Raw genomic sequence first — 17,457 nt, 5'->3', positions numbered from 1 at the left:
CAGATATTCTTTCATATGTATCAAATTCTAAATTGTTTTTTATCAGTTTCTAAAGAGAGAAAAAAAGGTTACATATATCCATGGAAACACGTATCGGGAAAAAAAATTAAAATATATACCTATGGTGCTAAAAAACTATGTTAATTTTTTCCAGATTCCCTGTCATTTGATTGTACTACTTTTATATTTAAAAAAATAAATAATTCTCTATAATATACACAGGAAACCAGTAATACTGGCTGCTGCCAAGGACAGAAACTGGGTGGCTGAGGAAAAGTAGCTGAGAAAGAGACTTTTCTCCAAGTGCTCTTTTTGGCTTTGATTCTGTACTAAAACAATATACAACTTACTCAAAAAAATTTTTATTTAAATTAAAACATAAAATTTTTAAACGCTGCCACTACAAAGAACTTAAATTATAATCTTTTACCTAATAAAACTTAAAAATAAATAACCAACACTTTTTACAAAGAACCACATTGTAACTGCTTTCCATGGTTCCAAGACGACACCGGAGGCTGCCTCACACTCACAGGTGCACTGTCAGGGCACCTTAAATCCTTCACGTAAACACATCATCAGCTGGACACAGCACACGCTACCAGCTCGGGGTGGTCTACACTCAGTGTGAGGTCACACTACATTCCTTCCAGTGATGTCACCTGGACGCTGCACAGGCCACCAGCTTGAGATGGTCTACACCTAATGTGAGGTCACGCTACATTCCTTCTGGTGATGTCACGTCTTTGCAAAGCTGGGTCTTAAGCACTTGCTGAGATAAAAAACAAGTACTATGAGAAAATAAATGTGGAAAAGGAAATGAGGGCTGTGATGTTCAACCCGATTCCAAGTCTGAGGAGCTGTTCAGTGCCCAAGAGGCACATACATCCTCCTAGGAAGCAATTACGGTGATTTAAAAGTGAAATAAAAATACCATCTTTCACTTATGCTTTTACATTTTCAAACAGCTACTAAATTGTTGGACAAACGTAATTATGAAGTTGTTTGGACTTAATTAATTTGGAAATAGAAAGACCATTAGGTGTTTCTTTTGGTCTCAGACGTGTCTCAGTAAAACTTCTAAGACAAGAAGGGAGCCATGAGCTAAGAAGTTTGAGAACTACATTTGAAAGAAACCCTCTTTTTATAACAGATACCTTCTTTGGAACCACTTTCCAGGAGAAGTATCCCCACTGAAGTAACTTGTTTATCTTTTTTAGAGCAAGCCAAAGCTAAACTTTAAAAGGAAATTAAAACACGATGCAAGAAACAAGGAATATAAGCTCTCCGATTACAGTAAGATTTCTGTAACTAATCAGCTACATGGAGGACATTAGTAAAGCTTAAGATTACTTGATTACCTTCACTTTTCTCAGGGACACTTTCCAGATTTATCCCTAGAGATTTAAAAGTTCTGCTGATGAGTCAAACTGGAAAAGCATCTTGGATCCAGGTACTACCTACCGTCTGCCCCTCGATGGCAGCTCGCTGGCGCCCTAACACGTCCTGCAGCTGAGTGAAGTGCTGGATGAAGGCCACCACCTCCGCCTGGAAGCGTTGCGTGTGCACGTACTGCACGGATGCCATCTGGAGGCTCACTCGGACGTCGTGCTCCCTGCGGAGGAGAGGGTCGGGCCGGCCGTACCTAGGAGGAAGGGCAGCAACGTGACTCAGAGGCAGCAGCAGATGCAAATGAGCGTCTGAAGAAGACTTGGGTTCACTTAGGGGCTTCCCTAGGAAACAGCTTTAACTGTTAAAATGGAAACCCAAAAAAAAAAGGAAATCCACAGTCAGGTTTTAGAAAGCAAACTCCAATAACTACCTCCTTTCTAAGCTTCCACCACATGTCGAGGATGTTAAATAAAAGTCTGGTGTGACGGGCAGGGCTATAAACACGGACACGTCTGGGGCTGCGATCACTCCTGATTCCAGAACTCACTCAGAGCCACCGTGGTTCAGACCTTTCACCTGAGCCTCTTTGTCTTTGCCTTTAAGGAAAAGTGAATATTCCTGTTCACTCTTCTAGCAGAGACTGGGACAACTCGGGGTAATAAAAACTACACTGTGAAACAACTGGTAAAGAAAATTAGGCAACAGAACCAATGTTCCTGAGGCAATCCATCCCTGGAAGCTGAAAGAAGTCTTTTTACTTCAGTGAAATGCAGGCCAAAGAGTTTTAGCACCCACATTCACTGATAAATTAGAAAACTTTTACAAATGGTTTTAATGGGACATGATGCCACAGTAATAAATTATTATATAGGACATAAGTCACTGGGGAAAGGAATTCATATTAGCTGAGCAACTATTATTTTGCCAGGCAGACAGTTAAGAGTTTTACATTAATTATCTCATTTATTAAAGAACCATGCCACTGTGGTAGGTAACAATACAAATAAATCAATCTAACTTCTCAGAGGAGTACGATATACTCCCTCTGGAAATGAAAGAAAAACTTCTCAGACATCTTTGCTGCTGCTAAGTCACTTCAGTCGTGTCCGACTCTGTGTGACCCCATAGACGGAAGCCCATCAGGCTCCCCTGTCCCTGGGATTCTCCAGGCAAGAACACTGGAGTGGGTTGCCATTTCCTTCTCCAATGTGTGAAAGTGAAAAGTGAAAGTGAAGTCGCTCAGTCGTGTCCGACCCTTAGCGACCCCATGGACTGCAGCCTACCAGGCTCCTCCATCCATGGGATTTTCTAGGCAAGAGTAGGGGCCATTTTTCTCAACTCTGGTTGAACATTAAAATCACTTTGGATAACTAAAAAAAAAGGGACACTACATTACCACAGACCAGAATACCTGGGGGCAGAGATGGATATCCATACATTCTGACAGCTCTCCAAAAGGTTAAAAAACCACCTTTTAAAATTTCTGTTTTCTGAAAAAACTATAATAACTACATAGGCCTAAAAATGCCTTCTAAATTCTAAAACTGAATACAGATTGTATTTATACTGGGGAAAATGCATAATGCAATTTAAAACCCATTATCCTCAACAACTTTCTAGGGCTGAAATCATCCCAGATCATTCAGAGCTTAAAGGAAATTGATCTAACATAGTCTCCTCACTATTTCAATAGAAGAATGGACGCAAGGAGATTAAGTGACTTGTTCAAGTCACACAACACATTGCTGTGAAACCAGACTATAATGATAACCACAATTATTTCAACCATACCCCCTTTATTTATTAAAGCCTCAGTAGCCCACTTCAATGCAGATCCATTTTAATATAAATCGAGATTCCTCACGAGATCAAATTGATTCTACATAAGAGGCTATGTTTTTTTAAAACTTTTCCTCATTGCTTAGCCGACAAGAATTTGAAACAGGAAACAATCACAATGGAAAAGCTCAATATTTTTACTTGAAAGTCTGGAAGATGAGGGCTTCTTCTCCACTCGTAGTGAACCGTTCTCGGTAGAACTCTCCATGTGAGGTAAGGTCACTCAGAGACAGGCTCCCAATGCTTCCCTGTAAGGCCAGGTCTCCCTCTAGGAAGATTAAAAATCAGAATGCATTCTTATGGTCTTTATTTCTGTCACACACCCTAACTCTGCCTGAAACAAAAATTGATATACACATGCCTCAGACTTTATATCATTTAATAAAACAAAATGTCAAAAGTGAATATTCATATTCTAATACACCCAGAACAATATTTTATGCACTATTTCAAATAGCCTCAAAGCAGAAGTCCAAAGGGATTGAAATAATACCACAGTATCACACTTTAACACTTACAAGGGGGAAGAAATTAAGGGTAAACATAAATTAAAGGATAAAACATTTACAAATACAGATAGAAACATGCTCTCTTCTGAGATCAGACCACTAATTAGAATTAGCAAAATAGCATAAGGTCTATTTTATACTATCGATAAAAGAATAAAGGAAAAAAATGTCAGAGATGAATTAATCAGGCAGTATTAAATGAGTTTTAGTGTGATTTAATTAAAAGGCAACATTAATAAAATAAGACACTGAAGACAGATTTGAAACTACTTCAATATTATGCAAGTGAAGCTCCTGGAAGGTGGGCAGAAGAAAGGAAATGCTGAAACATGCACCCCTGGGCTATGAACCTATATGAATCATGCTTAACATGGGGTAGATACTGAAAAGGAATATTCTGAACTGTTGCTTATGTAAAACAAATTTTGTCATCATAATTAACAATAAAACAATGACTGAGGTATATGTATTTGGCAGGCTAGTTCTGCTCCCAATGAAGACACATACTTATTTTTGGTTCCGAATGTCCTCTAATAAAAATACCCCCGCCAAAAAAAGTGAAGTCACTCAGTCGTGTCCAACTCTTGGACTCACAGTCCATGGACTACAGTCCATCCCATGGGCTGTAGCCTACCAGGCTTCTCCATCCGTGGGATTTTCCAGGCAAGAGTACCAGAGTGGGTTGCCATTTCCTTCTCCAGGGGATCTTCCCAACCCAGGGATCGAACCCTGGTCTCCTACATTGCAGGCAGAAGCTTTACCCTCTGAGCCACCAGGGAAACTTATCCTACCCAAGTTTCGCCCAATTCTAAGGACTCAGCTCTTCCAGGAACCTTTTATAAATTAATTTATACCAGGAATGAAACCTCTATTTAGTTCATCCTTTCCCTAAAAGACATTCTGATTTTACTGCAGAGTCAACATTTGAGCTTTGTAGTCTTCTTATTTTATCACCAGTTGCTTAAGGAAGGAGCAGTATTTTATGCTCACTTTGTGAATTCCTCCGCTTTAGAGCTTGATGTAGCTCTTCACTTGTGTTCTACTAGGGATTACAGCCTGCTGCTGCTGCTGCTAAGTCACTTCAGTCGTGTCCGACTCTGTGCGACCCCACAGACGTCAGCCCACCAGGCTCCCCCATCCCTGGAATTCTCCAGGTAAGAACACTGGAGTGGTTTGCCATTTCCTTCTCCAATGCAGGAAAGTGAAAAGTGAAAGTGAAGTCACTCAGTCGTGTCCGACTCTTTGCGACCCCATGGACCGCAGCCTACCAGGCTCCTCCTTCCATAGGATTTTCCAGGCAAGAGTACTGGAGTGCCTACTGCATCCCATTAGGAAGAATGCCAGCTTTGCTACAATATCTCCCTGCTTAAACCACCCCCTCTTAGAAAAGTGAAAGTCGCTCAGTTGTGTCCGACTCTTGGCGACTCCATGGACTATACAGTCCATGGAATTCTCCAAGCCAGAATACTGGAGTGGGTAGCTGTTCCCTTCTCCAGGGGATGTTCCTAATCCAGGGGTTAAACCCAGGTCTCCTGCATTGCAGGAGCATTCTTTACCAGCTGAGCCACAAGGGAAGCCCAAGAATACTAGAGTGGGTAGCCTATCCCTTCTCTAGCATATCTTCCCGACCCAGCAATCAAACCGGGGTCTCCTGTATTGCAGGCAAATTCTTTACAAACTGAGCTATCAGGGAAGCCCACCTCCTCTTAGGGGCTCCCCCTAATTATGGCAACAGAGTGAACATATGCCCTGATTACCCAGAGGCAGCCCGTTATATGCCGTTTTCCCAGCTGTAATTATTAATAATGCCCCCTTTTATGCTCCAACATGTCCAAACTTTAGACAAAGAAATTATATAGTCACCCAGAGAGCTTTTTTAAAACTCAGATCGATCCCAGGGTCCCATCCCAACCCACAGAATCAGAGTCTTGGAATGGGAAGGGAGCTATGCCAGACAGCTGCATTTCTAACATATGATTCTGATCCATAAACCAGTATCTGGAAACCACCACCACCAGTCTTGGCCAGACCAGTAACCACAACCTAGCCACTGAGCCACACCTTACTTAGCACCTGTGAAGACAATCAGATTTGTGAGCAGGATGTTCAAATTCTTCCCAGATTCCCCAAGTCTGATTTTCTCCACTTACCAATCATTTCCAGGTGTGCCAGTAATTTGGACACATTCGCCTTGGCAAGCTCACTGGTGGTCTTATTCAGCACGAGAGAAAGCGAATGGACCTAAGAACACAGGAGGTAAGGCAAGGCGAAAATTACTCGGAGGCAAAGATACCTTTCAGACAAATGACATCGAGAAAGATGCCACAAGTCTCAGGAAAGCTGAAGATAAACCTTTTTGTCCGACTGATAGCAAGTTCATTTCAACTTTTCTTAGCCAGTCAAACCACAGCAAGAGGAGAGAGCTGACAGGAAAAGGACTCGGCGAGGCAATCTAAAACCCAGGCTCTGTGGTGTCTTCTCTGTGGTCGCCTCGTCTGTTCTCTTTTACATTTTTTTTTTTCTTTTTTCTTTCTTCTTTTTTTTGTGTGTGTGTGTTGGTTGGTTGGCTTTTTGGTTTTTTTGGGGGGACGCTTTCTTTGGGCTTCATCTATTTTTTGTCAGTGAAATGTTTTACATTATAAAACAATTTTTCCCCTTTCAGCATTTATCTCTAATATTGCACTACTCTGTAATCACTCATACAGATTCATTAAATGCACCCTAAAAAAGTTGTCAAAGCGAAGTGATAAATACACTTAATGTTTAATGTCTTCACACTAATCTTTAATAGAAGCCCCTGGTGATCAACTGGGACTTCACTTAGGAAGCACAGTCGAAGATTTTCTTCCCCAGAGACAACCACCAATGAAGAAAACCAAAATCCTCTGTCTTAGGAACAGCATTCTTGGAAACAAATAAATCCAGTAACATAATTCTGTCATTTCAGCTACAAAAAGGACTCTGTGTCTACGATTTATGGAGGCAGATACCCCGGAGTGCCATCACTGGGTAAGGCGTCGGCTGAAGAGAAGGAAGCAGGGAAGAGGAAACAGACAGAAGCTCATATCAGTTCACACTCTTTGCTCCCGAGCGGCAGAGCCTGGTGACATGCACCCCTTATCTTTAATGCCTACCACGACAGAGGATGGCATGGTTGGATGGCATCACCGATTCAATGAACGTGAGTTTGAGCAAACTCCAGGAGATAGTGAAGGACAGGGAAGCCTGACATGCTGCAGTCCATGGGGTCGCAAAGAGTTGGTCATGACTTAGCCACTGAACAACAACAAAGTAGGTGCTCAGCATATGTTTGATAAATGAAAAACAAAAAAAATGGAAAAAGAAAATAACAGGAGAAAAAACATTCATAGAGGAAGGAAGATAAAAAAGAAGGAAATTATTACAGATGGAGCAGTGACCACGGGGGCCACTCCAATGGCATGGGGGGCTCCCCTGCAGTGGCTTCTGGACATGGATGACAGAAGGATCTCAAGGGAATGAGGTTATCATGAAGGGGGAAATGAAAAAAAAAAAAACAACCAAAAAAACCTCTGGTCACTTCATCACCAAAATAATGCAAATAATGGGTCTAAATATGCTTTGTTTGGAGGAATCCAGCTGTCACCACCTGAGCCCACTCTCAGCATGGATCTTAGCATCACTGAATATGGGACGATTGGGTATTGCAGACCTCCTGGTGTAACGCAACAGGCAGCACTCGGCACCACCTATGAAGTGTCAGGCCTGGATCTGATCAAGTCTCTAGAGCTAACTTCCTTTTCCAAAACTAGAGGATGAGAGAAGTCAAATGTACCATAAAGAAACAGAGACAGATCCAGAATGTGGAACACTCCAGGAGACACTAACCCAGCTTCCACAGACAACTGCATGGGAGGAAGAAGCGGGGAAGGTACCTTTCACTGAATGATCCTTCTGTCACACACGTGAGGAGGGCCATACCTAGGTCATCTCATTGAACTGCCACAATCCGATGACACAGGCACCATTAAACAACCTCTGTTTATTGATGAAAAACTTGAGGGAGAAAGAGGTTAAATGGTTTGTCCACAGCCAAACAGCTGTATGGTTAAAGCAAAAACGCCAGCTTTCAAATCCAGGCAGTCTGACATTTAAGACATCTGTACTCTTGCTCTCACTAAAAGCCTATAATGTTCTGAGTGAGAGGAAGATGATAACAGAAGGCACATTTGAAAATAGCTACTCGGTACTAGTTACCAGTTACACAGTAACAGGGTTACCATGTGCTATACACATTGCCAGGTGCTTCACGTAATTTCCTCATTTGGTTACCATAATCAGATGACAGAAGACAAGGAAACAGAGGCTTAGAGAAGCTAAATAATTCCACTGAATTATACAGCCCAAAGGAAAGACAAGAAGTTACTGAAACCACTTATTTCCCCTGCCTCCAGATGGGATTAATGCTAAAACCTTTTCTGAGATTTCAACGTCTACCCTTTAGGAACATACCTAAAGGAACATCCAAAAGACCACATACCTCCTCTGCCAATGAGATCGATTCTCTGGCATAAATGCACAGTGACAGCATCTAAGTAAACAAGCCCATGTTCACACTCAGAACGTAACAAGAGCCTAAGGGAACTGATACCTTGAGATCCAGTTTGGTGTTAACTGGATCCTGAAGTTCAGACTCTGCTAAAGCGCTTGAATCTGACTTTACGTTTTGTAGGATGTCCTCAGGTGGCACCTTCATCGCATGGTTGTCTGCAGTGGAGCCAATTCCAAAAAAATCTAGGATCACGACCCAGGTCTGCAGCGTGATCAGCACATCCAAGCAGTTAAAATCAACATCAATGCTCCGGTTAACTCGACTGTAACTGGAAGAAAATTCTGGATGCTTCTTATCCACCAGGAATACATTGATATGGACCAAGGAATCATCAAATTTACTCTTTCCCGCAAGTATCTTGGGCTCATCTACCGTTGGAGAAGGAGGTGGGGTCAAGGGATAGTCCTTGTCTTGGACTTCCTTTTGCTTCTTCCGGGAGGCCGAGGTGGGTCTCTGATACAGCTGAAACACATTGGGAGCTTCCTCCATGTGAGAAGGGAGAGACCGAGGCATGTCTGGATACTCCACGTTGGACACGGAAGGGCAGGACTGAGAGAGATACTCTTTTTGTGCTAAACTAGATGGCTTTGGGGCTCCCCGAGACACCATCAGGTTCTTATATTTGGAATCTGGATTTTTCTCCAGTAGGTCCTCCATCAGCAGAGAGCGCAGGGCAATCTGAATGGATAAAGTCTGGGGGTGGTCTTTACTGAATTCCACCTCAAAATCCTGAAATTTTAAGCTCACAAGACCCTGGGCCCCCAAAGTCAGATCTCCACTTAGCTGAACTTGAAGCTCTGATATACAAAAGTTGGCTTGAATCTGGGTAAAGGATTTGACTTCCTTCACAGACAAGGACTTTTGAGAAGAGTTAGAAAGACTGGAGTGGCTGAACAATCCATTCTCCTTCCTTTCAGCGGAAGGTTCTCCACAGGTACTGAGGGGAGGCAGAGGAGAATTAGGGCAGGGTGAGGAGGCTGCACTGACTGGAAACTTATTCAGATCTTCACTATACACCAGATTGTCCAGCGTTTGTAAAACCTGCTCATATACATGCTTTGCTAACACCACCTGCATTCGAAGAGAAAATTTCAGTTATTCCACTACTACTGTCAAATGCGTTCATATGCACTGCCCACAAATTTTGTATGATTTTACCCAAGTGGTTTTTTATAAATATAATTTATAAGATATATTTTATTTCAATTTATTTATTTTTCATTGGAGGATAATTGTTTTACAATATCACATTGGTTTCTGCTATATATCAACTCTCCAAGACGTTTTAAATTAGCTGACAGCAGGGATCACCTCTTTATTTCTTTTTCATCCTTACACCTCTACCCCTCTCTGACCTGTATCTATTCACAAGGCTGTCCCCGAGTACCTCATGGAATAATCTTCACACAATAAATGTTCAATAAGTGCTATCACACTTGATCTTAGCCAAAAGGCCGAGAAGCGATAATAAGTGCTATCAAATGTAGGCCTGAATCTGCAAAATCATTCTTTCTAACCCCACAAAACAACTACAGAAATTGAAGGAAATCCTGCTGAAAGTCTAATGTGGGTTATAACTTAGGACTGAGAAACTCTCATGATTCTAAAACTCACTGATCTTGGGATCGACTTGTACACACTGCTATATTTAAAATGGATAACCAACAAGGACCTACTGTTTAGCACAGGGAACTCTGCTCAGTGTTATGTGGCAGCCTGGATAGGAGTGGAGTTTCAGGGAGAATGGATATACATAAATGTATCGGTGAGTTCCTTTGCTGCCCACCTGAAACTATCACTATATCGTTAATCGGCTATACTCCAATATAAAATAAAAAGTCAAAAAAATAAAACTTGCTGATCATCATCAATTAGTATAACAACCTATGACTAGTACAGCTGATCAAACAGATAGAACTTTTTTATGGTAATAATGTTGATCCATGATTACCTGTTATTCCCTCACTTTGTTTTTAATTACAATCTCTTATTAAAACTGTTTTCAGGGAAGTTTTTATTTGCTCAAGAGTAATTTTTTAACAGAGGAGTTCCAAATATATAGAAAAGACAGAACTGGAAGGTGATCATTTTGTAACTGCTAGATAAATAATGGATCCCACCACAGTTATCAGTGGAGTAAGACCTTATATGAGCGACTGACAGGGAATTTTACAATGAATGGATCAACTTTTTGCCACCTGCATACAATCAACAATTCTGGCATCACTGACAGTCAATCAGACATTGTGTGCCTCCTGATATAAGCTACACCGCACCACCTTTGAAGTGTTCTGGCCAAAAAAAACACACCTCAATCAGTTAAACCAAGAGTTAAGTTACAGAAAAATCAGTTATAGAAAAATCAGTTCAGCAACACCACAAACTAACAGCCAAATCCAGAATGCGGGACATTCTGCAGGGCAACTGACCTAGTTTTCCAACAAAATAATATCATGAGGTGGGGGGAAATGAGAGGGGAAACTAAATGAAGAGAGGCCCACAAGATGTATCACCCAAATGGAATGTACAGTCCTTATTTGGATCCTGATTCAAATATACCAAAAGTAAAGGACATCTTTTAAAAAATCAAAAATGTCTCTGAAATCTGAAAATGGATTAAAATTCACATGATACCAAGAAATCTTCACTAATTTTGTAAGGCATGATAATACCACTATAGTTATTTTTTTAAATGCACAGTTTATAGTGATACACTTTCAATATATAGGATTAAAAATGGCATGGTCTGGTTGCCTTAAAATATTTCTCCAAAGAAGGAAAAAAAAAAAACGGATGAGACAAATGTGGCAAAATCCTGATAACTGTTGAATCTGAGTAATGGGTACATGAAGTTTACCAGAGTATTCTACATTGTCTATTTTTAAAGTCTTTCATAATAAAATATTTTTCATTATTTAAACTACTAAATTTAATTATTGCATAATAATTTAAAGAATAAGTTTCTAAGAAAACAACAGTAAGTCAATGGTAACCATAAGAATAAAAAGTCAATATAATCCAACAGAATTCATCTCATGTGCTAGATTTAATGTGTAAATTCCACCCTAAGTATCCAGCACTGATGAGGCAAAAGTTTAAAAGAGAAAAAGCTTAAAAGCCAAAAAGGAAAAGATCCAGGGAAAGTTCTCTCAACCAGAGACCCATTACCAGAAACCACTGATGTCAAAAGCTACACATGTTCTGTGAACAGCACCCATGGGTTATTGCAGAGCAGCTGCCAAACTAATGACCAGTCACTGCACTAGATCCTGTGCACTGTTCTAAGATCCTGCCTATCCTTGCTGTTTTATAATGCTATGCTTTTTGCTCTCTTGCCTGTGAAAGCAGGAAAAATGACACTTTTGAAGGAAAAAGGATGAAAGATGTATAAATACATACCACACACACACACCCTGGACCATTTCATTTCAATGAAGGCAAGACTAATTCTCCCTTGAAAGGATCTGTCAACAGCTCAGATAATCAGATCATTTTATAGGTGGGCCACATATGTCAAAAGTGTGACAAGAATTATAACACTCTGGGAAAGAGAGATCCTGACTTTTTAAGCAATAATTTTCCTCGTTTCTTAATGGCAACAGAATGAATGATTTGCCCTCTTCCACTGTATAATTCACCCCTCCACACGAAGAAGCTAACAAAGACTGATTCAGTGATAGAAGGACATGATAAAACGATACCATGCTTAATGGAACAAGTTATTGACAATAATGTGCATGAACAATATTTCTTTGAATTTATATTTTCCTTCCAACATTTTATATATACAAAATATAACAAGACATAAACATAACACATGTATATAACAAATATAAAATCATTACATGACTTCAACTGTCCTGACATAAAAATCAAGAGCGTGCTTACCTGAACCGGATTGACAAATTTTCCTTCAATCTTCATGATGCTAGAAGCTCCCAGGTCATCTGGACTAACTGAGAAAGTCAGTTCAGATTCTCTCTCTATAGGGATCTTCTCCAGTTTAAACTGAATGGTCGTGTTGTTGAGAATGTGAAAAGCTGGCGTAAGAGAGAAGAAATGACTGACTAGAAACACTCAGATTGATTGCGTCATTGCTGATTAAGTGAGCGTATATAAGAAAGCCCAGGAGTTGCCCTTAGACAGGAAGGCAGGTTAGCCTGGCACCGAGGGTCTACGATTGAGCACAAACCTTGGCAACTATTCCAAGACTAAAACTCACAGCAAGCAAGGGTATAAGATAAATTTACACACAAAGAGCACGCTACAGCTATTTTCATAACAGGCTCCATTTGATGGTTTCAAATGGTGCAGTGAACATTAACCCAGGCAAGGGTCCTCAGTAAGCTTCTCTTAACCTCCCAAGCTGGCATTTTCCAAAGAAAATTGCTCATCCATGCACAGCTTTAGACTGATCCCTCTTATTGGGCCTAAATCAGAATCAAGGACAACACAGAATTCTAAGTGAACAACTTTTAACCCAAGCAGAGAAAGCAATCTTTCAGTAACTATATAAACACCAATCAGTGAATTAACATCTGAGAACCACAGGAGAAGTTCTCAAAGGCATTAATATCTTCACCAATCAATATAGCTTACCTGATTTCTACAGATGCCAAGGCTAATAGATTGAACTGCTTGGTTTTAGCAGATCAGATCGAGAATACATAAATACAAGCACTTTATTCCTAGAACCCTACACCAAACCATTACAGAAGATGGCAGGATAGTCAACAGAGACCATAACATCCACAGACCAAATTTCACATTCTATTTCTGTCAATCCATCCAGCTGTCTTAGATTACAATATTTAACTAGGAAAGATCTACAGCTTAGGAATGAAAAAGTCAGATGCATTTGACTAAATTACATAATACTCTAACAGAATCCACCCACTGAATCCCAGTGAATGGACACTCACCAAGGAGGCCACTTAATCCTTATTTTTGCCAAAAATGGTATTCAGTGGGAAAAGGTGCAAACATTCAAACATAATATGAAAGCATTCTATTAAAATTCTATTTTAACTTCTTAAATACTCATTTAGGGTAATTCTAAAAGAAAGGTTTTATTTTTAAGCCAGGTACTACCTTCATGGCTGGGTCTGGAATCTAAGCAAAATGAAACAAAAGATACCCATGCCTCACCTTGACCTCTATGCAAAGATTCAAAGAAATCATGTCGGGTGAAGTGAGCTTCCTCCTGACTACTGGCATTGGCAGACCCAGATAGAGGGCAGAACGCCCGGCTCATTTCCGGCCCGGGGCCCTCTCTGCCTGCCAACTGGGTGCAGTTCAAAGAATATAATTTAATGTCTTTGATTTCCACTTGCAGTCGGTCACTTCTGGATTCATCATCTCCTGCCACAAAATTCTGGATGAAGATCTGTCCCAAGTGTCCTACCAGCAACTCGGGACTCCCAGGCTTCCGAGGGATGGAAACCACTGGTGATTCAATGTTTATGTTCAAGATGAGCTTTACGGTGTCAGAATGAGATGCACCTAGGCCAAAACCATATGGTTCATTTTCTTCTAAGAAAAAGGAGTCCCGGGCCTTCCTGGGAGTTTCAAAGAGCGACACCATCTCACTGTACTCCGCTGTCTTCGTGGCTAGGACCGTGGTAACTTTGGTGGCTGCGCTTTTCAGCATACTTCGAAAATTTTCTTCCAGCTCATCCATGGACAACGTCAACTCCTTCAAGAATTTAGCGGAGTGGTTATAATGCAAGGAGGCCATCTTGAGGTTGAGAAAACATTCCTGTTTAGATTTCTCAACAAAGGTGAAACTCAGAGCATCAGTGAGGGCTGCGTCTTCCATTCTGACAAATACAGATTCATAGAAGCCAATATCACTGATGATATTTTCATAGCCTATGGAATTTCCAATGCTGACAACATATTGGTTCTTAACATTCTCTTGTGTCAAATCCATAAGTTGCAAACAGCCGAGAGAACCATTCATGTCAAATGTGCTGCCCATGGAGACATTAACTTTGGTGCCACCTATACTCGCTGTTGCAATCTTTCTGCCATATTTCTCTCCATTTGCCATTCCCACCGTCCGAAGGAGCAGCAGGTTAAGTCTGTGGATTTCCACTGCAACCTCCGTGTTTTGTTCATATGTAGATTGGTAAGTTCCCTGTTCCCTAAAGCTTCTTTCAAAATCAGTCATTAAAGGTTGAGGACTCAACTCATCTTTTTCCTTGGGAAAAGATTTTTGAAGAAAACCAATCAGCTCCACAATTGTCTCTGGATTTAGGATGATATCCAAATTATTCACCTGCAATGAAATCACCTGAAGGGTGCTGTCCAAATTCATGGACGGGCACTCTGAACTCACAAACTGATATTCAAGTTTTATGAGGGACTCTTGTTCTTTGGTGAGAACTCTGTCCAGAGAAACAGTAGTGGCTGACTGGTTGTTCCATGTGGCAGCACTCGTGAGCTGGGCCACGTTGGACCCAGAGACGGGAGACTGGGCCCTGCTGTCCCGGAGGCTTCCTGTTGGGATATCAAAGCTCAAGTTCTTGTGGGAGGCCATCAAAAGGTCAAAATCAGCGCCATACGTCTGCATGGTATCCACCAGGAGCAAACCATGAACGGTGAGGGAGACCTCAGCGTCATAAGGCCTCTTAACAAAGTGAGCATTGGTGCCAAACACCTTGAGCACAGAGATATACCGGCCGTTGCTCTCAACACCAAGCTGCATGCAATTCACCTTAAACTCCGCCAGGAGGAGCTGTGACTCCACCAAGACCTCCCGAGTATGCTGCTCCAACATCACAATACTCTGGGTCAAGTTCATCACGGAGTCTTGTAAACTTCCCCGCTGTCCCCCTTGGGGAAAAATCTTCTCCTTCATCTGAGAGTCAAAAGTCTTCGTTTCTGGGGTGGTCAGGAGAGCAAAACAATTTTTCAGAGCAGATATTTTATCTTCATTGATGTGGATTTTCAGGTCTGGTAGGTTGCCTGAGAGCACCGCTCCAGGGTACCTGGGATCTGACGTATAAATCAATCGACGTTCTAACTGGAGGTGAACATTGAATTTCTCGACCACGTGGGTCGGTCCCACGTCAATATCCTGGACATGCTTCCAGTTGTCCTTCACGCGTCCTACCATGATCTGCAGGTCGAGAAAGGACAGCGAGTACCTCTCGTACATCTTCGTGCTCATTAGATGTGCTTGAAGCTGCTCTTCACTGAACTTGACTCCGGAAAATGGAGGTGTTTTCTCCCCATTACTGCTACTAGTCTCGGGAGGTGGGGTGTTGGGAGGTGTGGCAAGAGGGGTCTTATATTCATCATCACTGAACTGATTCTCTTCCAATGCTGACCCATCCCCACTCTTCCTCTTGGAGTCATCTGCAGATGAAAACAGAAGATTTAAAGTACATGTCGGCTCTTGCCTTCCTCCCCCATTTAATGTAATAATTAAGAAAAGTAGAGAAGAGTCGGACACGACTTAAGAGACTGAACAACAAGAAAGAATCAACAGCCCTGATTTTAGAAATAAATGGATGAAAACTCTAAGCATAATATACTGTATTTCCCATGTATTCAGAGTGAACTGATCTACTGATTTGGAAACCAAAACACAAAGAGTAAAAGTTCACGAACATGAGGAAAGATGGAGACCTGCTAACACAGGAACATGTCAGGGTGCAGAAACCAACAATGCCCTCTGGTCATTGTCCCCCAGTCTCCCAACATCTGAGCTGCACTGCATGAGCTGCCATCACCAACCCTCTTTATTTGTTTACTTTCTCCTGTATTCATCTATGTGTTCTTTCTGTCCCCCAACTAGAAGGTTCCAAAAGAACAAAGGTTTCCTCTGCCTTCCTCAACACAATACCCAAGTGTAAGATCAGCACTTGGCGCACAGTAATCGCTTAATACGTCAAGTTTCCAGCCCCAAATTCACTCAACCCCTCTCTTCTGCACCTGAGCAGTGTCGCAACAACTACAAAAAAAAAACATCCCTGGGTTTGGTCACCTGTGTCTCTGTCCCACGTTAGTGTTTTATAAATCCAAGTAGGTACTTTCTGTGGTTGTGTGATCCTTTTCTACAGATATAATTCCCTTTTCACATCCCCATAGGGCCAAGCTCATACCAGCCAAAGAGTAGGAACAACCAAATGTCCACCAACTGATGAGTGGATAAATATTATAAAATGTAGTACATCAATACAAGGGAACATCATTTAGCCACAAACAGAAATGAAGTATTGATAACATGCTACAGGGCTTCCCTGGTGGCTCAGATGATAAAGAATCTACCTACAATGCAGAAGACCAGGGTTCAGTCCCTGGGTTGGGAAGATCCCTTGGAGAACAGAATGGCTATCCACTCCAGTATTCTTGCCTGGAGAATTCCATAGACTGAGGAGCCTGGAGGGCTATAGTCCAAGGGGTCAAAAAGAGTCGGACACAACTAAGCGACTAACACTTTCACTTTCCCTTCTTTCACAAAACGGATAAACCTTGAAAACATTGAGCTAAGTGAAAGAAGTCATACATAAAAGGTCTCATATTACAGGATTCTACTCACATGAACTGTTCAGAACAGGCAAATAAAGATAGAAAGATTAGTGGTTAGCAAGGGCTAGGAGAGGTGACAAAAGAGAATATGGGTCTAGAATGTCTTCTTGGGACAACGAAAATGTTCTGGAATTAGATAACAGTGAGAGTTGTACAAGTTTACAAATATACCAAAAACAACTGAATTGTACATTTTCAACTGGATCTCAATAAAACTATTATATAAAAAATTTACAAGTTAACTTTGGAGCCTAGAAATGTTAAATAAACCTCTTTTTAAGCTTTACTTGGATCAGTGAGAGAGAGATCAATCTGCCAAGACGTGCCTTTATTACTTCACGTTCACACTGTACCTTGGGTGTTGGTCAACAGCATTCTTCCTAGATCCACAACAACCAACACGGGATTCTTGAACTTAAAGTCATCAGGAAATATCATTTGAGGGGCAGAAATGTCCAGTCGCACAGTCCACCGTTTACTCTCCTCCTATAAAAATAGAATCAACCACAATTAAATAGCCTCGAACTACAACAGCTAAGAGTGGGCAGCTTTATCAGCTAGAGTTCAAGCGTCCCTGAAGGTCACACT

The 17,457-nt window shown here is 41.3% G+C and overlaps 1 protein-coding gene across 8 annotated transcripts in view; it reads right to left on the bottom strand.

The window, feature by feature from the left end:
• The window catches only part of VPS13D (vacuolar protein sorting 13 homolog D), a 273,340-nt gene that overhangs the window by 217,429 nt on the left and 38,454 nt on the right, over positions 1 to 17,457 (bottom strand). For all 8 annotated transcript variants that reach the window (XR_016039627.1, XM_088845450.1, XM_088845451.1 and 5 more), the window contains 7 exons: positions 17,223 to 17,355; positions 13,480 to 15,693; positions 12,220 to 12,371; positions 8,371 to 9,402; positions 5,891 to 5,981; positions 3,373 to 3,499; positions 1,465 to 1,645 (listed from right to left, as the gene is read on the bottom strand). Coding sequence is in view for 7 of the 8 variants with exons in the window: in XM_088845450.1 (XP_088701576.1) it covers positions 1,465 to 1,645; positions 3,373 to 3,499; positions 5,891 to 5,981; positions 8,371 to 9,402; positions 12,220 to 12,371; positions 13,480 to 15,693; positions 17,223 to 17,355 (3,930 nt within the window). In the remaining variant the exon portion in view is untranslated. The remainder of the gene's footprint in view (positions 1 to 1,464; positions 1,646 to 3,372; positions 3,500 to 5,890; positions 5,982 to 8,370; positions 9,403 to 12,219; positions 12,372 to 13,479; positions 15,694 to 17,222; positions 17,356 to 17,457) is intronic.

Source organism: Moschus berezovskii, chromosome 17, assembly GCF_049115385.1.
Source record: "Moschus berezovskii isolate FMDL1 chromosome 17, NW_MosBer_1.0, whole genome shotgun sequence".
Lineage (NCBI taxonomy): Eukaryota > Metazoa > Chordata > Mammalia > Artiodactyla > Moschidae > Moschus > Moschus berezovskii.
This window is presented reverse-complemented; position numbering and strand designations above follow the sequence as displayed.